Genomic DNA, 23,743 nt, shown 5'->3' with positions numbered 1-23,743 from the left:
GAAAAAAAACAAGGCATATCTTGTTGTGGACATGTTTGGATAATAAACATTTGCTGTTTGGTTTTCAATTTCCCAAATTATTAGATCATTTATAACGGGAATTTCCATTGTTGGGAGTGGACTTTACTTGACTAACAATTACTTTTCAGCCATTCAACTCATTTCATAGAAATGCAGTTAAAGCATAAAAACCAGAAAAGACAAGTTGAGAAGGATGGCTTGTTTCTGTGCTGTAAGTAAAATGTAACCACAAATCACTGGATTACTAAATGGTTTCTGAATATATCTTGACTGATTACAACATTACCTGAGAAACAGTTGCAGTTGGGATCAATCTTGCAATCACATTCTGTTGATGTGCCAGCAAATATGAAGATCTCACCATTGGTAGTGACCTGTTGTATGCGGTTGATCTTTCTCTCATCTGTCTCTGCTATGTACAGTACTCCACTGTGAGAAACAGCAATAGCTCTGGCTGACTCCAGAGTAGAGTGAATAGCCACCTTGCTCATTGGAAAATGGTTGATGCCTGGTACCTGGCAGTGGATAGGCCGGCCTGCAACAATCCGCACACGACTAGTTTCTGAGACCTGCAGTACAATGTTGTTGTCGAGCACGTACAGGGAATTATCAATGGGGTTAACGGCAAGGTCAGTCGGCCATTCAAGACGCACCTGAGAAGAGAAATGATTCGGATTTGAAATGATCAGTGAACTGTTTCAGAACAACAAATTTCACTGTCCATTTTCTGAATAGGTATTTGAGCAAAGAACAACTGTGGATTTTCTTTCAATATTTGTTCACAAATCTTTCAATTATCTTCAAACAGTTTTTTTTTACTCTCGACAAATTCTGATTTTTACAATAACCTGCCACTTGTGCATCAGCTCCAAAAGTTTTAGAAATGCCAGTATTATATGGATCCAAACCTATTTTAGTTCATATAACTAACTCTAATACTCTTAGCACTAAATACATTTTGAGAAGGAGGAGGAACTTCATTTTGAAATAAAAAAAATTGATATGTAAGCATTCAATTTAGAAAAGTGACTTAAGTAACAGAATCTGAAAAAAATGCATTTTAAAGCAAAGTGAGAGATTGTAAGTAGTTCAGATCAAGTTAATCAGATTATATGTGTGAGCTTCTTTAGGGAACAAAATGATTGTTTACCCAAATCTGATTCTCTTCATGTGCCTCTGGTACATCTGGGGGTGCACCATTACCAAATGATAGTTCATGCTCTTAAGTTTTTTGAATTAGTGTTTAATGTCAATATCTTTTCAACACGGAAAAAAAGCATAATTATTTTTATTTCATTACTTCATTTATTCAGCTCATCCATTGTTTAAAACCTGGTCTCGACTGTCAACTAATTATGAGTTCTAAGATTTATTCATCTGTTTTACTCCTTTTAATCTTGCTGACGTATTGAAAAGGGAGTCCGTTATGAATTTGATGCGAATCCACCCAAAATTATAAGGTTTTTATTTTATTATGCATGTACAGCAACAAATATATTCCCACTTCTTAAATTTAGCTATAAACGAAACATGGAAATAAGTCAAGTTAATGTTCACAATAATGATTGAAATACGAAAGATGTTAAACACAGGATAGGAATTACAAAAATGACAGCTAACCAGGTGGAAAAGTTTTTATGTGACTGTAAAATTGAGCTGGTGTTAAGACGTCATTTTAAATCACCAGCTCATTCATAGTCAACAGGCAGAAAATCTACCCCAGAATGTCTGTTATTTAGGGTTAAGCATCGAATAGATGCAGAAACAGGCTGTTCTGAGCAGTGAAGGAAGCAAATGACTAGAGGCAATTGAGTTACATTGCAATTGAAACAGATTGAAAAGAATAATGACAGGGTTCTTAAAGCAATCCAGAAAGAAAAGGAGAATTGCAATACTGCAAGCTCATCATTCTAGAGTCAAAGAAAGTTGTTGCTATTTGAAAAAGTAATACACAAGTAAAGTCAAAAAAACACCACTGTTAGATATTACAATGAAATTAACAGATGTAACTCCAGGAATTGATAACCCATCTTTGCACTGGGAAGCATGGAGTAGATTGTTTCTCATGCTTCAGAGAGAAAACAAATGCAACAGGATGCAGGATGCATTAACAATAATTAAGACTGTAGAACCCCAGCAACTCTGAAATTAACAATGCAGTAAACCAAAGTGATCCAAAGTCAATACATTTCCTTGTAGTTTTGAGATTGTTCACCTCCATTAAAATACATGTATGTGAAGGTCTATTGGCATTATCACGAGAACATTAATCCAGAGACCCTGGTAATGTTCTGGGGACATAGGTTCTGCCATGGAATTTGTTGTTGATTGTTTGGAAAACAAATTAATGTCCTTTTGGCAAGGAAGTTGCCATCTATGCCTGGTCTGGCCTACATGTGACTCAAGACCCACAGCAATATCATTGACACTTTACTGCCCTCTGGGGCAATTAGGGATAGACAGTAAATGCTGGCCTGGCCAGTGACACTCACATCCCATGAATAAATAATTATACTTACTATTATTGAATGTTACAATGCTCACTATCATACCAGGCAACAGAAATACTGTTATTTGAAACTTCAGCCATGTTAATTAACAGCATGATTTAATTAGAAATCTCTTTACCGTTTTCTTTCCTCATGGCCAACTATGACAACATCAAATACTGATTAAATCAGTCTATTGTAAATGTATTTAAAGTTGGATGGTGATATAATATTTACTTCTGCAAGACTTGGGGTGCTTATTAAGTTTGACCCCAATTGTAAAATACCAGATTTTTGTCATAATTCAAAAACTTAGAAATGGGGGAATGACAGGAAAGCAACAGATTTCTACAGAGCTCTTGGACACCAGTCAGGAGCAACAAATGTTTGTCGACACAATATTGCTGCAATTGTAAAAATGCCTCAACAAGAAAAGTACTCAGCCTGATATCTCTTCTGGTTCCTCTGGCAATTTGCAGGGCCTGAAGGAATTGGTGCTAATGTATCTTAATGGAAGCTTACTTTATCCCAAAATTAGCACTTTTGTGTTGAATAAACCAATGTCACATTTGGCATTGAGAGGAATCATATTCAGAATTTTACATTGTTGGTAGGGATCTGTTATTCCACTTACTGTAGAGCGTAGCATTGACTGTTAGATATTGTAGCTTATAAGAAATACACTGACTTCAAAGAGAAAAAAATCTATTATTGGAAATCAATGTCTCTGGTGAAAAATATGTTGGAAATAATTTCCTGCACACAGAAAGACTCGCTTTAGACTCATCGCAATAAATAATCGAGCCTATTTATTTGCACTGTCATGGTTTACGTTTATTTTTCTATGTCATAAAGGTTCCACATTCTCAGTCTGTTTCATTCAAGGAGATAGAGCCCAGTTTTCTTCTCGCTGTTCAATCTCTCATTCTGGCTGTCAGTTGTACAGTTCTTTTCAATATTTATGCATCTTGTTGTTTAAAGCTGTGCATAGAACTAAGTGTGTGGACAATGTATATACTGCACAAATTCAAAAATGCCTGTGGTGAAACATATTCTGGGAATCCTGTTCAGAATTCTTTATCACAGAGGATCTTTCTTTGGCATATGAACTCAAGGCTTATATGGGAACATAGTTCTGAGACATCATAGCTTTTACAGACACATGGCTGAGGGAGGGGCAGGAATGGCAGCTTAATGGTCTGGGGCTTAGATGCTATAGGAGGGATAGAAAGGGAGGCAAGAAAAGAGGGGAAGTGACATTCTTGATTACTACTCTACTTAGAGTGGATATTTCTGAGGGATCATCAAGTGAAGCTATATCGGTGGAACTCAGAAATCAGAAGGGGTTGATCACCTTGATGGGATTGTGCTATAAGCCCACCAATAGTCAGAGGGAAATTGAGGAGCAAATATGTAGAGAGATCACAGATACATATAAGAATAACAGCAATTTAATAGCAGGGGATTTTAACTTTCAAAACATAGACTGGGATTGCCATAGTGTTAAGGGGTTGGATGGTAAGGGATTTGTTTTATGAGTTCAAGAACATTTTTGTTATCAACATGTAGATGTACCTGCTAGAGATGGAGCAAAACTTGACCTTTTCTTGGGAAATAAAGTAGGGCAAGTGACTGAAGTGTTAGTGGGGGAATGCTTTGGGACCAGTGATCATAATTCTATTAGTTTTAAAATTGTTATGGAAAAGGGTAGGCCTTGTATAAATGTTAAAGTTCTTAATTGGAGTAAGGCAAATTTTGATGGTATGAGACAGGATCTTTCAAGAGTTGATTGAAGTAGACCGTACGTAAAAGGACGACGTGCAAGTAGAAGGCTTTCAAAAGATAACAAGAGTTTAGAGATATTATATTCCTGTTAGTGTAAGGGGTAAGGCTAGTAAGTGCAGTGATTGTAACAAGGTCAACGAAGTGAACCTCACAGAATAAGGTATTAACAGGACCGTCAGACATCCTATTCACTCTGACAGCTGGCTCTGAGGATCAGTGTTAAGGACTCTCAACATGAAAATAAAGGATGATTTGGTGATGGGAAACCAGCCTCTATAGAGTTATTTCAGTCAGAGTTGGGAACAATGGACGAATAAAGATATTGAGGTTTTGGTCAAGAATAAGGAGGAGTCATATATTAGGTTTAGACAACTGGAATCAAGTGAATCCCTTGAAAAGTATAAGGGGTGTAGGGGCTTTCCTAAGAGGGAAATCAGGAAGGCAAAAAAGGAATATGAGATAGACTCAGCAGATAAGCTTAAAGAGAATTCATAGAGAGTCTACAAGTACATTAAAAATAAAAGAGCAAGTAGGGAGAGAATCAGGCCCTTTAAAGATCAACGAGGTCGTCCATGTATAGAGCTACAGGAGATGGGAGTGATACTAAATTAATATTTCACATCAGTTTTTATGTGAAGAAAGAAATAGAGGGTAGGGAACTCGGGAAATTAAATGTTGATGTCTGGAAAACAGTCCAAATTACAGAAAAGGGAGTGCTGGAGGTCATAAAGGTGGATAAATCTCCAGGACCTGATCAAACACATCCCAGGGAAGAAATTGCGGGGTCCCTAGAAGAATATTTGTATCATCTACAGCAAAAGGTTGGACAGTCTTACTTGTTGGAGGACTGGAGGGTGGCTAGTGTTGTACTTTTATTTAAGAAAGGCTGTAAGGAGAAGCTGGGAACTATAATCCTGTGAGTCTGATGTTAGTGCTGGTTAAGTTGTTTAGAGGGGATTCTAATAGATAGAATTTACGTGCATTTGGAGAGGCGAGGAATGATTAGGGATAGTCAGCATGACTTTGTGCAAGGAAATTCATGTCTCACAGGCTTGATTGAGTTTTTTGAGGATGTAATCAAAAAGATTGATGAGGGCAGAATGGTAGACATTATCTACATGAATGTTAGTAAAACGTTTGACTAACTTCTGCTTGGTACACTAATTAGCAAAGTTAGATTCAGGGAGAGCCTGCCATTTGGATACAAAATTGTCTTGACGGTAGGAGACAGAGGGTGGTGGTGGAGGGTTGTTTTTCAGACTGGAGGCCTCTGACCAGCGGTGTTCCTCACAGGGATTGGTGCTGGGTCTAATTTTTTTGTCATTGATATAAAGGATTTGGATGAGCATTTGGCAAGTTTGAGGATGACACAAAAATTGGAGGTATAGTAGACAGTGAAGATGGTTATCTAGAATTACAAAGAGATCTTGATCAATTGAGTCAATGAGCTGTGGAGTGGCAAATGGAGTTTAATTTGGATAAATGTGAGGTATTGCATTTTTGTAAAACCAGCAAGGACAGGACTTATACAGTTAATGGTAAGGCCCTTGGTCGCATTGTCAAACAGAGAGACCTAAGGGTTCAAGTACATATTTCTTTGAAAGTTGCATCACATGTAGACAGTGTGGTTAAGAAGGCATTTAGCACGCTTGCCTTCATTGCTCAGACAATTGAGAATAAGAGTTGGGACATCATGTTGCAGTTGTACAGGACATTGGTGTGGCCACTTTTGGAGTATTGTGTACAGTTCTGGTCGCCATGCTATAGGAAGGATATTAACAAATTGAAGATGGGTCAGAAAAGATTCATCAGGATATTGCCAGGGCTGGAGGGTTTGAGTTATAAGAATAGGTTGGGACATTTTTCATAGGAGGCTGACAGATGACCTTATGGAGGTTTATAAAAGCACGAGGGGCATAGATAAGGTGAAGAACAAAAGTATTTTCCCTATGGTGAGTAATATAAAACTAGGGGGCATAATTTTAAGATGAGAGGAGAAATACTTAAAAGGGACATGAGGGGCAACATTTTCATACAGATGGTGATTTGTATGTGGACTGAACTGCTAGAAGTAGTGGTAGATGCAGGTACAATTACAACATTTAAAAGACAGTTAGATAGGCACATGAATATAAAAGGTTTAGAGGGATATGTGCCAAATGCAGACAATTAGTCTTAGTTTGGGAAACATGGTCAGCATGGATGAGTTGGACCAAAGGATTTGTTTCCGTGCTGCATGACTGCATGACTCTAGGATTATTGATGCTGGATGATTAAGTATGCTCAAGGCTGAGACAGAGTTTTAATCAGTAAAGGAATCAAAGGTTCTGAGGAAAAGACAGATAAGTGGAGTTGAGGATTATCAACTCAGCCATGATCTCACTGAACAGTAGAGCAAACTTGATGAGATCAATGGCCGCCTTCTGCTCCTATATCTTATGGTCTGTTCAGCAGCCTTTTTACTTTGGTAATTGCCATTTCTCAGTTACTTGACATAGTGAGTTATGATTCCACTGATACCCATCTCTCCATTTAACGTCTCCATCAGCTGTTGCCACAGTAACTTATACTAAGTATTTGTAGGTTCCATAACTCCATCTTGCTGTCACTTTGACAGTTTTACATCCAGTTTTCAGTTGAAGGATTCTGCTCCGAACCTAGAACAAGAGGGCTTCTAGGGCAGATTCCTTGAAACCTCCATGGAGTATTCCACCCCACCAAATTACCATTACTCTCTGAACAAGTATCTACAACTTCTCTATCTTCAGTACATTTCTCACTCCTTTGTAGAGGCACATACAATTCTTATGTCATTTAAAATGCAATTGCAACTTTGCAATTGGCAAAGTTTGAGAGGAAGCGCGTAGTTATTGATAGTATTCAGTTTTTGGAAACAAGAATCAGGAGAGCTATTTAAAGGGTAGGCAATTTGATATCATGTCTTATACACTATTATCTGAAGTCAAAATTACTCCATAACTAATTTTAGATATTCTGCCTTCAAATCAGAGTGAATGAAATGAAATAGTGTCATACTGTGTTGGTCTTTGAATGAACTACCAGTTTTTCTCCTTCATTGAGGTAGTCACTCAAGCTGGTTCATGTTGGCATATGTATTGGGAGTACATAGTACTTTGTTCATAAAACTATTTATCACACCTGATTTTAGTAACTGACACTAGCAATAAATGAAATGAGCTATCACTGTGAAAGTTCATCCTACACGTGCAAACTTTGCAGTAGGAGTACTGGATGCTGTTCAGGATAGGAACCCAAGCTGACTTATCCTCCTCTACTCCAGCACACACTGTTACTATAGTTGTAGGGCCCCACCCTTGCTCTGATGGAGATTAACTGACTAAGTATAGACAAAGTATTGAATTTTCAATCAAGCGTTATAGACTTGGCCAATTTGAAGATTTTGAAGACAGTTATCCTCATCAAAAAGCTTTTTTGGATCCTAAACAGGAGAATTACTACAAATCAATGCAAGTGTTAGAAAAATCAATTCCTTCCCATATTCAACTTGACACCTGCCCCTCTAGTAGCTATTCACTGTTTTCTCTCGTGGCTAGTAAGATTATGCATTCATTGTGGTTGGTAGCCTGCCAAAAGATGTTTGTAATTCAAGTCACTTTAACATAAGTGAATTCACTTAGTGCTTCTGGTTTTTCTGGCTACAGTTCGAAAGCCAATAATACATCACTCAAAGATGATAGATTTCAGCATATACTTGACACATGAAAAGTTACATTTAATCACCAGCATTGTGAAATTACGCACCAGTTAAATTAATTTATACTAGCACTATAGACCAGTAAAGCCCCAGTTTCAATCGCAGGCTGTGCTGAGTTAGCTGATCTCAACCAGGCAATGATAGAACCATACAACACAATGCAATTTGGTCCATTGTGTTTCCACCAGCTGTTTGGAATGGCAAGCCAATTTTTCCCAGTCGTCCACTTTTCCCCTTTTGCCCTGATTTTAAAAAAATCTGAAAAAAGTTTTTATCTAATTCCCTTTGAAGGCTATTGTTGAAGCCGGTCCTATTATTATTTTGGGCAATATATTCCAGGCCATAACACCTCAGGGACTGAAACCTTCTTCCTGACATTAGTGACCCATGCTTAAGCACTCTGCACTTGATTGCTCCAAATAATGTACTCTAGATAGTTCTTGAGTGTGTTGCTGTATTGAGTTTGTCAAGCTACAGGTGTCATGTTGAATCACACCCCAGCAAAAAGAGACAAATGACTCACAGAAAGAAAAGAATACTCAGCAAGATGAAATCAGGTTGGAGATTTCCTCTAACTAATTCAACTAGCAAAATTTTCCACTGTTTTATAGGAAGTATCAGTTTTGTAACACTTTGAATACAGAATACAAAACAATAAAAAAGAAAATAAAAGCTCACAATTAAAACAATTATCCATTAATGATTATTTAAAAATGGGTGATATTGGATTTGCCGTCTATTATATATCTCAAACCATTTTTCCTTCTCGTGAATTTAAGGAAACAAAAGTTGGGCATGTTGCATTATTTTGCCCACTACACTTGTAGCAGCTTATTTCACATTGTCTGTTTCACACCATTGACCAGCATTAAAATTCCTTCCCTAACTATTTCCCTGGTGTAGCCATGTTCGCATTTTAAAGAAATTCCTCTCAGATAAAAAATGTTAATTAACTCTCCTCAACACAGAGAAAGCAGACAAAGCTCCTGCTGAATTTCTTGATAAAACAACTGTGCACAACAACCTTTGCACTACTTTTACTTCAGCGCAATGAAAGGAAGCTAACTGGATTGTAAGCAACCAAAAAGCAAGACTAAAACAAATAAAAATACCATAAAATACATTGAAAACCTAAATATCAAAGATTACAATACATTCTTTGACTATGCCCTGAGGAGACCTGCTCTTGTCTAATATGATTTATTCCTATAGCTGCACATTACTCTATATGGAACTTCTTTATGCAATTTACCATAATCTCATTAACATTTCTAACTGTACACAGCAGTACGACTCTCACCTCACACTTCAGTGTTATAGGTTCCGATTTTGATGGACAGTAAGGATCAAGGTAATGTTTTTTGATTAATTCATCAGTTTTCACTTAACACATTGCACATAGCTTTACTGTTCATATTTTCTTCAGAAAGGCTGACAGATGAGAAATGGTAGTTATTTAAGCTAGTAGCAATGACTTCAGGGGGTTTAAAGTTTTTAAAAAATTTTGGTAGATTTTTTAAAATTCAGAGTCTATGAAACTAGCATCCCTTAACTGTTTTATAATGGTGTAATGCTTAGACTTGTTCCCTCTGTCAGTGGAAAACTCATAAAAGAGGCAAGGAGGAAATGGGGGTGGGTTGACATGGACATAGGATGCCCAAAGAGCACCATTTCTCCCCACCAAGCCGGGGACCAAAGTTTGCCAAATTTTATCTGGAATCCTGGTCACCAGGTGTTGGCCTCTCTTGCTGTGCACAATATCCTAGAGGCAATGTGGGGAGCCACTTAAGAGATAAATTTTCCCAAGGCAAGCCATTGAAGCCTTCCATACCACTGATAAAATCACAGCAGGTGTGGATAAGGTCAGAAATCACACGACACCAGGTTATCGTCCAACAGGATAGCCACCAGAAATAGCACCACTTGTACAGTGTCCAATTCAACATTCCATATCTTCCCACAGCTGTAAAATTCTAGCCTAAGCTTTTGATCTGGAATTTGAAGCCTCTGGTATTCCATTCATGGATACCTAAAAATAACATGTGACTGGAAATTGGGAAATTTCAGCAGTCTGCTGGTGGCCATTTGCAATATGTATCTTAAATATTTACATGAAGGCAAGAGTTTTTAAGGTGAGAGGAGAGATATTTAAAAAAGATATGAGGGGCAATTTTTTTTACACAGACAGTGGTTCACATGTGGAATGAACTGCCTGAGAAAGTGATGGTTGTGAGTACGATTATAACGTTTAAAAGCCATTCCAATAAGTACATGAATAGGAGGGATATGGGATTGGACCAGGCAGGGGGTACTAGTTTGGGATTTATATTCGGCATGGACTGGTTGGACTAAAGGGTCTATTTCCATGCTTTTTATCTGTGTGACCTTATAAGGTTTTTTCACATTCATTTTCAGAAATTGGACAATGGTGATTAGAGCAAACATTACAATTCTTCAGTAAGTTCTGAGTTTTGGAGAAATATCTATTTGTAATCTTTCAATGAAACCAGGAGCAGTATCACTGCTCCCAAAACTACGCATTGATCATGATTCTGCCATCTGCACCTTCCTGTCTTCTGCTGTTGCTCGCTTCTACCTCTTCTGGCCATATCTTTCATTTTTCATTTGTTCCATTACCACTTTCCTTTTGCCTTGTATCATCACTTCTTTTGTCATGTAATCTCTCCTGTTTTCCATCTTATAAAAACTTTCCGTTTATTCTTGTCCTCTATCCCCTCTTTCTCTGTGTCTGTACTTGCTTTAAACTTGTTCCATCTCCAGCAGTTCTGATGAAACATCATCGATCTGAAATGTCAACATTGTTTCTTTCCCCACAGATATGGCCAATCATGGCCATAATTCCAGAATTCCAATCAGTATTTCAGGAATCTTCTGTTCTTGTTTCCTATCTCATTCTGTGACTTACCTTTGGCTGTCCCTATTGAGACTACCAGACCTTAATTTATGAAGTAAATGTGTCACAGGTGCTGACAGCACAGGCATACAGCATTAATAATGTCTGAGGCCCAATTTCAAGTTAGACTTGGCCTTCTTAATTGCACCTCATAATGTTTACAGACTGACAATTCTAGGTCTATGATCTTGCTCTATTTTGTACAATGCCTCAGAATTTACCAAGAACAGAGAACAATACACCCAGCAACAGGCTCTTTTGTCCACCAAGGCTGCACCAATTTTTAATCCTTATTTAGACCTGCTACTTATTGCCCATATGCCTTTTCTATTCCTCTGTTCACCTCCTGTTCATGTGTCTATCAAGATATGTCCTAAACATTGCTAACCTGCCTGCTTCCATCACCTCCACTGACAGTGCGTTCCAGGCACCCACTACCCTCTGTGTGAAAAATTTTCCCTGCACTTCTCCCCTAAACTTTCCCCCTCTCACCTTGAATCTGTGCCCCCTGTAGTTGACCTTTCCATCCTGGGAAAAAAGCCTCTATAATTACCTGGGATATATCCATGACTGAGTCGCAGCTCAAAGGTTGTGTTGACGTTAGGCCATTGGAGCCAATTATGGTTGTGATCACACTATCCTGATCAATCTTTCGTATGGTGGTTCCATCCACAAAGAAGATGAATCCATACTTATCAACGGCAATGCCTATTTGGAAAAGACAGTGCAAAGATATTAAAAAAACACTGAAGTAGTTGGAAAAGATATAAATAACTTCATTTATATAATACCATTCAAGATTGCAGGGCATCCAAAAGATCCTCAAAGTTAATTACATACTCACACAATATAGTATTGGAGGAAAATTGGCAGCTGATTTGCACACATCAAGATGCCACAAACAGCAATGAGGTAGATCTATAGCCACTTTCTTTGTGTTGGGTTAGTTGAGGAACAAATGTTGTCAGCATACCAGGGGAACTTGAACGTGCTTTTGTGTCTGTCTAAGAGGTAAGAACTAGCTGACAGGGCATTTCCCACAGTACTGCATTTCAGTGTCAGCCTAGATCTGTATTCAAGCCTTTGGAATGCATTTTGAATTTGGAAAGTTCAGAATCAGGTTACAGTTATCTCTAAACCAAGGGAAGCTTTCTCTACACTGCCAAATACTCACTGGGTAAGCAAGAGTTATAACTGCTCCGATTAAACACTTCCATGTCAAAAACAGCACAGCTTAGAGATAGGGTAAGTGTAAGTAGCAGTAATACGAAGAATTAGTAAAATTGCTGCAAGTTAATTAAATATGCTATCCAACTTGCTGTCCATATCAACATTGCACAAGAGACAGTGGCAATTTCCAAACCATAATTAGATTTAATTATCCACACTGTACAATACTACAAGTGTGTTTTGGATAAACATGAATTATTCCTAATTGCAGGCAAGTACAAATACAGGTTACAAAACTGCATTTTCAATGCTGACAACTGCTCTCATTCACAGTCATTTCCTACTTTAATTTTTGCAGAAAATGCTTTTAAGTATTTTGCTCCTAATAAAACCTATACGTGACAAATTTGACATAACACTCAATAGTTTTCCTCCATCTTGATCTATTTCTGAACTTTATGTTTATTTTATTCCAGAAACTGAAATTTTAAATCTGTATTTTGATGAAAATACAAACTATTCAATAGCCAACCTACTTTTTCAACACCACTTGGTCACATACATAGTAGATCAAGAGTAATTGCCAATATTGAACCTTAAACATTTGGAGATTGTATGTACCACATTTAGATTCAAAATAATTAGCTTATTTTTTTCATTTTCTTCACAGCATTCTATTTGTCTGGTTCCATCAGCCATTCTCAATGATATCAATCTCATATGTAAATAAGGGAATTGTGGATCATGTTCCATTCCAGGGATAAAGCATATAATTTAAACTGACATGTATAAGTGGTGCAGAGGGAGCACTGCACTGTACAGGATAAAACATTCTCAAAGAGACATTAAATTGAGATGCTGATTGGAACTTCCCTCTCCTGAGAAGTGGCAGAGAAGATGATGGAAAGAGCAGGTAATTGAGCAAACACAGAAAATGCTGGAGAAAGTCAGCAGATCTGGCAGTAGCTATGGAGAAAGGAACAGAGTTAATGTTTCAAGGTCAATATAACATTACCTCATTGAATTCCGACAGTGCAGATAGACGTCAACTGGCCTGTTGGGTCTGCACTGACCCCTGAACAGCATCCAGGCTAGACCCCCACACTGTCACCGTAACCTGCATTTGCCGAGGCTAATCCACCCAGCAGGGCAATATATCTTGGTGAATCCACCTAACCTGCACATATTTGCACTGTGGGAGGAAACTGGAGTACCCAGAGGAAACCCATGCGGACACAGGGAGAATGTGCAAACTCCACACAGACAGTCATCCGAGGGTGGAATTGAACCCAGGTCTCTGGCCTGTGAGGCAACTGAGTTAACTGCTGTGCCAAAGTGCTGCCCCCAAATGTTTGAAGAAAACTGAAATACAAACAGAACATGCTAGAGACAATTAATAGGTCGCATAGCATCCAATTCAGACAAAAAGTCAACGACCCAAATTGTTAACACTGTTTCTAACCGAGGCTGCCTGAACCGTTATTTCCAGCATTTTCTGATTCTATTTCTGTTAATGTATTTGTCGCTAACATTACACAGGTTGATTTAAACGTTTTAAGCACTAACACCCAACTAGCCTTTTCAGCTGTGCCTCTTCTCCAGTCTCTTTACTTCAAGTATCCCACTCTTGTAGAATGACATATTTTTCATCAATTTGATCGAAATTTTGCTTCAGCAATGCTCGTAAAAATGGTTATTGACTTTGTTATCATCCTGGCCAGTAGGACAGCAATAACATTCAATGAGGAGTCTCTAACAATCTGACAATACAATTATTATCTAACAATTATTAACATCTAACAATATCTAACAATTATTACAGCAGCAGCACAAGAGCAAGCTCCTCTGAAGACTTTCACAGTTGTTGTGTTTGTTCTTAACTTTTGATTTTCCTGAGTGGAAAAGCATATAATCTGATTGGTAATAGTTGAAAAACAAATTGGAAATGAAAAGCATAATTATAGATTGAGTGGCAATATCAAGAAATTGGAATACTGTATCATAAAGATAGCTGAATTTTATTCTGATGGAAATAATCTCACTTATCAAATCTCGCCAGCAAAATGAGTATTCCCGGTTAACAATGCAGTGGGCATCACTCACGACTGCAACGAGTTATATGGGGTTAATCAAACACTTGGGAAGCATAATGTGGCTAATACCCTGTATAATCTATGATACATGTTCTTCCAGAAAGAAAAGGAATTCTCATGTTGAGCATTACCATTCAGTCATCAACATCCTATGCCTTAGGATAATAAGAATAGGAGTATGACTGCGAATTTACCTGAATGCAACAGCTGGAAACCTCACTGCTTGACTTAAAATTAGAAAGGCATTGTTTGCTTTACTGTAAGTATCAGGTAGAGAAATACGAATGGATTTCCGCTGATGTTTTTATTGCTAGTACAATGAGCAACTTGTTTTATAATCCAAATAATTGCAAATTCACAGTGTAAACTATTCATTTTCATGTGTTAATTATCAAACTGTGTATATGTATTTGATTTGCTGTATTTTAAATATCAGGAAGGAGAGTCCTCGCTACAGTAAGCAAGAACACAATGTTCTGTTCCACAATCAGTTAGCACTGAGCCTGAAACAAACTGAATGGTCAATGGTCAGAGAACTCCAGGATTGCACTTTGAATAATGACTCTCCTCAAGCAGCCATGTTGATGTTCAAAGAACAGATTAAGCAAATGAATCAAAGTGCATTGGATGAATTCCAATTTAATTCTTCTTTTCACACATTAAAAGGTGAACCTATACAGCAGAATATTAATGATGAATGTAATGATGCAGGCATATGAGATTTGTACCTCTACTGTTTTAACCAAGCCATTGATGGCAGAGGAATTTCACAGAATGTTAGAAGAAATGAGGAGAATGTGTTAAAACGTACAAGTAGACGCCAGTATCCCAAAGAAACATAACATGAACATACAGTTGGTCTGGTAGCATCTGTGAGAAAGAACTGGAGTTAACCTTTCAAGTCCAATATGACTGTTTCAGCTCTGATTCATTATTCACAGATGCTACCGGAGTTCCTCAAGCATTCTCTGTGTCTGTTTCTGCTTTCCAGCATTCACGTTGATTTTGCTTTTATAAAACGAACATAGACTGAATTGTCAAGGGTCTGTCTAATCATCCACTTGCACTCTCTGGATCAAAAAAGCATAATTTAGCAAGTTCAAAAGCTGAAAGCAGGATGATTGAAGGTTCAGTCAGCTGCACCTACATCATTAGGGCCATTCTGTCATGTATACCACAGCTCAGAAATATAAAATTACATGAGAATCACTCTTAAAAATGCTGTATGAGATTTTAATCAAGAGACTTGTGTGAAATAAATGTATATAAATCAATTGTATTTTAACGTGAATTTGGACTCAGCTCAAGAAGACTGAAATGAAGATTTGTAATTCAAAAGCGTACATGCTTTTAAAATGGACACAGCATGATCCAATTTCTAGGCTATTGTTCCCCCAACCAAGTTGGCTTTGCTGTATATACTTACTTTTATTTGAGGTAATAATTTTGCATAGTGTGCTTTTAAACATTAATTTACAAAGGATATGGGCTTGGTGATTAGTTCTGGTGATGTGACTGGATAAACAATTCAAAAGCCATTATAACATTTCTCTGTATATTACCTAAGGCACCAGCCTATTTAAAATCAATGACAGAACATCTATGTTATCTCTTGGACGGATGAATGTTACATCGAATCATTAAAAAAATTGTTAATGTGGGTAATACACTATCCCATTTCTATAAATGTAGTATACATTGTACAGAGATAGTAGGAACTGCAGATGCTGGAGAATCCGAGACAACAAGGTGCAGGGCTGGATGAACACAGCAGGCCAAGCAGCATCATAGGAGCAGAGAGGCTGACGTTTCGGGCCTAGACCCTTCATCAGAAAAGTAATTGTACAGCTGCCTTTCTGCTGCCCCCTCTGTTTCTGTTGGGAGACATGTTAATAAAATTAGTGCAATAATGCCTACCTGCTGTGAGTGTATATAGTGGGTGTTTTCTCAGTACATTAGACAACAGAAAGATGGTGACAAGGCGATAGTAGAATTAGTTTTAAATTTTAATTTGGGTAATTAGGACTGAAGAACAATTTGACAGTCTTTTTTGAAACTCCAAAATCTGATTTGAGGAAGTTTGAGCATTTTGAAAGTTGCTCTTTGTACACATCATACTCACGTACAACTGAGAGATTCAGCATGTTTTGTAAGTGAATAAAACAAAATGCCACAAAAGACATATTTGTGACAAGTGGAAAACTTCAACTTTCACAAGGTGAACTGGTGTAATTACAAATGAAGGTTTCACATTTGGCTGCATAAAATAGAAGATAAGGGTAAAGTCAATGCTTTCCTCACCATGATGGGGCCAGATGGTTTTTGATATAGTGTCTAACCAACATTGTTCCAGAGACCCTAGTGCTCTAGAATATGCTGAAATTAATAGATTCCGGACTCATGGCATGACTAAAAATGAAATTGCACTGCAAATTATTATCAGTTACAGGAAGGAGTTACCAAGTGAGATGGTAGCAACTTACATTCTGGAATTAAAGAAATTCTTTTGCCATTGTGGGTGTGGGCTAACCTCAGAAAACAACCTACGAAACACTTTTAAAGGATTCCTAATGAACAAGAAAAATCACAGCAAGCTTTTCAGTAAAACAATAAGCTAATGAGTGCATGGAAATACTAAAGAGAGATAAATACAGGGAGTTATTTTCTTAAGCCAATAGTGGAGGTCCAATGGATTTAGAATCCCTACAGTGTGGAAACAGGCCCTTTGGCCCAACAAGTCCACAATGACCCTTGAGACATCCCACCCAGACCTATCCCTTTATAACCCACACATCCCTGAACACTACGGGCAATTTAGCATGGCCAATCTTTGGACTGTGGGAGGAAACTGAAGCACCCAGAGGAAACCCACGCAAACGTGGGGAGAATGTGCAAACTCCACACAGAAAGTCACCTGGGGGTGGAACTGAACCCGGGTCCCTGGCACTGTGAGGCAGCAGTGCTAACTACTGAGCCACCAAGCCACCTCTACTGTGGGTGACTCTTTCCAGACGGCTTCACTGTGGCAATGGCTACAGGCCACTCTCTCCAGACTTTTTAAATTTCAAAAATAGAAATGATTTTTATGATTAAAATACCATTACAAAGTGTTCTAGATCAGTTCTGTACAGTCCTTGTACAGAAACAAATACGAACAAAACTTTGATATTTTGACACTTTCCATAGCTTCTGTACAGTTGCAAAAAAAAGGCATTTCCTACTTATGCAGTAACTATATGTTCTTATAAAAGTGCATGCTCAATTTTTTGACAAGCAATATCACAGGAGATCCACTGATATATGTGCAGATATAAACATTTCAGTAGGACTTAGGCCACAGCAGCCATGTTCACAGTCCAAGAGTCAGTAACTTAGGTGGTATCATTGACATGATAACCATTAAACATCTATACGTCCCCACTACAAGTTACACTGCAACTGAACATGCATAAGTAAGTTAAGAATGTATAACTTATTCACACAACTAGCTTCACATTTGAGTCTGAACTCATGGCAGAACATCAAGTTTTTATGTGGAGAATAGTAGGAGTTCGACTAACTTCCAGACAGCAACAGAGAAAACAATTATCAAACCACTGGTCCAGAAACAAACCATTGGCAATCAACTGCTCAAGGGTAAGTGGTAGAAGATTTCATTGGACTTCCTGGAATAAATCCAACAAAAACAAAGAAGTTACCACAACTGTGCTGCCAGTTTCCAATATTGTGTTGAAGGATGGTCAGACCAAAAATTTGGCGGGTTCGGCCAGAACGCATAGATTGGGAACCATCAGAATTTCATACTCATGTCTTATTCAACAGTGTTTGGCAAAGGAGTATTCACTCAAGCTTCCTTTTGCAAAGATACATTGGAAAGAATATGTCAGGGACACTTTAGCATTGCCAATTGTCCAATCAGAGTTCAGTCAGCAGTGTCATAGCCAGAAATCTCAAAAGAGATTGAAGATGTTCTAATAACTGCATCTACACAGGATTGTAAAGCTTAAAGGTCACAAGGTACTACAAGTGGTCATCTGGGAAAATGCCACAGTGGTTAAGCACCACTCAAAGTTGCTTTAGATCTAAAACTAGTTCAGGAGCCTGGAAGTCCCCAGATGCATGTAAGTTTGATGTGACTCAGGATGACAAATGGTCCAACTAAGGTGCCTTTCATTCCATGGTCAAAAATAAGAAAACTATGGGAACGAGCACAAGCTGATTGCTTTTGAAGTAGAAGGAAAAGTTGATTTAGCTATTACAGGTGGATAATTGTTGAATCTATGTTGAATAGCAAAAGTGGCAAAATTATTGAGGTTTTTAGAACTTGGTTTGTAATTTGAGGGTAGCCAGAGTTTTATGTGTCAGATAGTGGTTCACAGTATACCGGAGAACAATCTAAACTATTTCTAGAGTAAAAATGGAATGAAACACTCTCTAGTATCATGATTTTACCGAACATTAAATGGTGCTGCAAGAACAGGTTACAGATTATGAATAGATCTTCGCAGCATTATTTCCCAGATGATAAGCTGGGTAGCAACTCCCATGTTTTCTGTTAACATAGGGTTGACAATTTTATATTTTCTCATAGAACAGTCTACAATAGGTTGCACACCTTATGGGTTAATATTTAAACACAGTCATTGGACAAAATTAAGTTTGATGAAACTTGCAACAATAGCAAAGGAAAAGAAAAACAAGACAAAGTGAAGATGAGTCATGGTACATGAGGTATGAAACTTAGAGAGTACAGTACTGATCATAAGATCATGGTTAAAAAAACAAGAAAATAGGGAGAAGGAAGCGTTTGAAGTTATTGGAAAGAGACAAGTGTAATGATATATCTGATGAAGATTCTTGAAAGACTCTGTCAGTTTATATCATTTGCTTGAAAGACAAGTCTAGGAAGACCATGATAAATGCCCTGTATTTCAAGTTCCTCCTAAGATCCATGGTGAAAGCCTGAATTGAAAGGAAATGTCACAAAGAAACAAAATCTTTCTGAAACACAGAATCCACTGCAGAGCCAGGGTTTTCGTTTAAGACTAATCAATCAGTCAGTCCTGACCATTAAGTGAGTTAGCAGTCAAAGTTCAGGATTGATGTGGCTAGGGATGTTAATGAACAAAATCAAGCAAATGGAAAGTGAGAAGATAACCAGACAGAAAGAGAAAAATGCCATTTAGGTTAATTGAATATACGTTGGAAGAAAGAAGAAAGTCGTTAGTTTCATTAATGCTGATCAAATGATGACAAATTTTATTATATGTGCCCTGACATTAAGCATGGCCATTAGTCGGCACGTCTTCAGTTATCTAGGCTCTGAGACCAGCAATTCATCTCCCTACACCCCTTTGTCTCTCTATCCCACAGTCTTCATATAAATAGCTCTTAAAACCTACTTCTTTGACCAGACCTCTGGATCTTCTGTCCTCATTTCTCTTCATATGACATAGTCTCAAATTTTGTTTGATAACACTCCTATGAAATTTTTTGGACCGTTATTATTGCATTTAAAGGAACTATATTGTTGTTGTTAAATATTTTATTTTAGTAAATACATTTTTAAAATTGTTTCGTTTATTTTTTTTTAAAGATTGAAAAAAAATAACATTCATATCATATTGTGAGTTGAATATATATTCGGCTGGGAATTGGGGTGAAATGATATTGTCTCAGTGTTGTTTCTGCCATAAATCTGCCTAAAATTTCTGCCTAGGGCAGCACGGTGGATCAGTAGTTATCTCACAGCACTAGGGACCAAAGTTTGATTCCAGCCTCAGACTACTGTCTGTGTGGAGTTTGTGCATTCTCCTCATGTCTGTGTGGGTTTCCTTTGGGTGCTCCGGTTTCCTCTCACAGTCCAAAGATGTGCAGATCTGGTGGATTGTCCAAGCTAAATTGCCCATAGTGTTCAGGGATGTGCAGGCTAGGTGGGTTAGCCATGGGAAAGGTAAGGTCAAAAACCAAAAGAACTGAGGATGCTGCAAATCAGAGACAAAAATAGAAATTGCTGGAAAAGCTCAACAGGTCTGGCAACATATGTGGAGAGAAATCAAAATTAATATTTGAGTCGAGTGACTCTTCCTCAGAACTGGAAATGCAGGGTGATAGGGACAGGATAGAGGTTGGATCTGGGATGTTCTTCAGAGGAGTAGTGTGGACTCAATGGGCTGAATGGCCTGCTTCCGCGCTGTGGGGAATCTATGATTCTAAATCATTGCTACTTCTAGTTACCTACCACACCGACGAACCCTAGGCTGGAAGCATTCCTTTTATTCTATATTCTCTTGTCCTTTCTGAGTCTTCAACCTTTACATTATTACTTGACACTGTTAGAGTTACAGAAATGTTACTGAAATCTGTTGCTGCAAGTACATGATTAATGATTGATCAAAAAACTTCCTGCTCTCCTGAATGGTGAGTTGCCTTTGGGCGATTCTGGCAACTCACTTCATCAATGGTCATGAAAACTAATCAAGCCTCCCGCCAGTGTTATGAAGATGATGTGCTCTGAAGCAATTCACCCGTATTTTCTCCAAAACTGTATGGATGCAAAATGCATTTGGATCAACTTTCTGCAATCTAGTCTTGTCACAAAGAAACTCATCCCTGTCAAATAAGTAAGTACCTTCATTAAAATAACTGAATTTCATATAAAACATGTTCACTCATGTGCTAACATCACATAATGGAATTTCTAGATTGTGTTTATAAAATGTTTTTATTTGGAGACATACTCTATGCACGTGATATAGATCAATTCTGCACTGTACTACAAATTACTTCTTGTGCAACCTGTTCCTGAATATTTAGTACGTGATTATTTTGCGCAGCTTATTTTCTGAATACTTTGCTGTAGATCATGTTTCCAGACTGGTGAGCAAAATATCCTTACGTATTTCTGATAGTAGAGGTTAAATTTCCAAGGATTTCTTGTATGGTAAGGTAGCCAGAGCCAGAAAACCAGAAGGATGCCCAGGGCTCCGGTTCCAGGACAATTGCGAGCATGACCGTAAGACCCTAAACATTGGATTTAAGGGCAAGCTGATGACAAAGGAAAATGGCAACTTCATCTGTGAGTGAGCATGAACCACCAAGACAATTGGCGGGCTATAGCAGCTTGACAACAGATGGCAATACCAAAAACAGCAACCCACAATGACACCTGATATTCACCATAAATGCAGTACTTTGTGGAAGAACTTGTCACTCAGGTATTGGCCTCTTCACTCACCAACAGATGTGCACGATAGAAAACTCTCTCATGCTCAATAAGTTTGTGCATGTCTATCATTTTACCAATGGAAGGATGCTAATAGAAGGATGCTGAACTGAGAATATGCTTTACCTCTGGGACTGGTGAGAGAGGCTTCAAATGCTTTGCCCCCATCTCCACAATGATTCTGATCAAATGGGAGACATTGATCTCCGGTTCCAGCCACGACCAGAGAATTCCTTAGGATGTCCTTAGTTTGAATAAGTGATTTCACTCTGTACACTTTCCTGCTGCTGGTATCCGACAGGTAAAGCAATCCGGAAACAGGGTCCACGGCTAGGTAATACTTGTGAGCAGGACTGTGGCTGAATCAAAAAGTAAAGCATGTCAAAAATTAGAGAATTACCTTCTATTTCCATGTGCTTTGTAGATCTGTATCATATTAAAAAAGTAGACAAGAGGTTAAAAAGTTTGCAAATTTCATTGTTAAATCCGGCAATGTTAAGAGGCAGCTGCGTTCTAACATCACTGCATTGATATCTTTGAGATTTTCAATTTGTACTGTTCTTTAAGTCAATGTGACTTGTCCACTATCATTACATTTACCAGAAATACATTTTAGACACATCCTTCAAAAAATAAAAAGACTGCCATGATAACCAAACCTAGAACTTGTGAATGTGACCATGGGGTACATTAACTTCTCTTTTCCACTCTTACTAAATAATGTATAACCTTTGCAATATAATAACACATAAACCATTCTGGGAAGTTTTCATGGTTTGAATAAAAATTTCCTCTTTGGAAACAGGACAAGCAACATGAACCACTTGAATAAAGAAATGAACTGACTAACAAATTAGACATGACTAATTCATTTATTTCACTACCTCACGTTAGGGTGTCAGCACAGAAACGATTCTTTATTATCTTTGTAAATTATAGCGTTAAAGTGAGCTCATACAGAAATTTTAGCGCACATGTGAAGCTATGAGCTGTGGTCCTATAATATAATAGTCGAAAGGTTCTATGTCTCGTGCACAATGCCCTTGTGTGTGGTTGACCATCTGCCATGTCGCTGTTGCCTGTTCAGAGACTCTCTGAAAAATCTTTCAAAACCTATCAGCCAGCAGCTGATGCCACTGATGAAACACCAATTCTGTGCCATTTTTGCTGCCAACGAATGACGAACAACTGCGACCAGCCTTGTTGCTGAATGACACAAGTGGCAATTTATGCGTCCTTCTCCTTAAATGCTTGACAGATAGCAAGACTGAATTTGGTTGGTTAAACACTGATGTGGTGTCTGCTTTGTGTCCCACTGGGCACAAGCACTTGCTCCACCAGCTGTACTTTTAATAAATTTTGCTAGCTTTTCAGCTGGCATCAAGCTGTCTGCCTGATGGAAGCTATGCATCTTGCCCTACAAGAAATCTGTCACTTTGTCACATGAAAGAACAAGAAAATCTCTTACAGACAAACATTAATGATTGTCACCTTGTTTACCATGATCTTTATGCTTGATGTAAAAACCAGCATTCACTAAAGTAAATCATCCTAACTGGATTGTGTCAGTGTATGAACTCAACAACAGTACTCAAACTACATTGGCATATTTTAAATTGGAACAAAACTGTGTAGCTACTCATAGAAGTACAGATATTTTAATACAGAGATAAGCAGATGGAGTTGTATATGTGTGCATAATACAAATTAATTTTCCCCGAGTTTATGCATAAAAAGAGAATAAAATTTACTATGACAGTTGTTTTTCTGTGCATTGCAGGATGATTGCTGTTGAGGTGTGCTAGTGATCCTTGAAGAATTTCAAGAACAGTTAACTGTTTGCATTGTATTACCAATAGCAGTGAAGGATGGCATTGGCCTGTATTTATGCCACAGACTCCTTCTAGCACTGCAGTCTGCATCACTGCTTAGCAGGATTTAACTGCCTTTCATACACTGTTGCAGTATGGGCAATGTGGACTATAGTGAGATGTGCAGCAATGCTCATCTCAATGTTGAGATCATTTCACTCCATCTTTGACATTTTTCTCAAGTGGCCTAGCGAATTTCTTACCAGGTGGCAGCAAGTTTCCAACTAAAGTGAGTAAAGCTTGCTAAGCTCCTTGGTGATGACCCAACTCACCTCATTAATATTCTCTTTCCAATTTTACCATACCTGACAAGTAGCAGTGCATGGCTGTTTCACTATAGTTACCGTACAGGCACCCAGCTCATGGCTTTGGCCAGGCTGCCTATCAGTGCCAATTGGCCAAATCTCACAACCAGGCAAGTGGCTGTGTTAATCAGTAT

The 23,743-nt window shown here is 38.0% G+C and overlaps 1 protein-coding gene across 1 annotated transcript in view; it reads right to left on the bottom strand.

Moving 5' to 3' along the window:
* LOC109927343 (teneurin-1-like) overlaps positions 1-23,743 on the bottom strand; it is a 141,338-nt gene that overhangs the window by 62,803 nt on the left and 54,792 nt on the right. The window contains exons 12-14 of the mRNA XM_048605297.1: positions 21,560-21,792; positions 11,499-11,653; positions 308-674 (exon numbers count right to left, since the gene is read on the bottom strand). Coding sequence (XP_048461254.1) covers positions 308-674; positions 11,499-11,653; positions 21,560-21,792 — 755 coding nt within the window. The remainder of the gene's footprint in view (positions 1-307; positions 675-11,498; positions 11,654-21,559; positions 21,793-23,743) is intronic.

Source organism: Rhincodon typus, chromosome 14 (genome assembly GCF_021869965.1).
Source record: "Rhincodon typus isolate 14 chromosome 14, sRhiTyp1.1, whole genome shotgun sequence".
Taxonomy (NCBI): domain Eukaryota; kingdom Metazoa; phylum Chordata; class Chondrichthyes; order Orectolobiformes; family Rhincodontidae; genus Rhincodon; species Rhincodon typus.
Note: the sequence above shows the minus strand (reverse complement) of the source record. Positions and strands in the feature narration are given on the sequence as shown.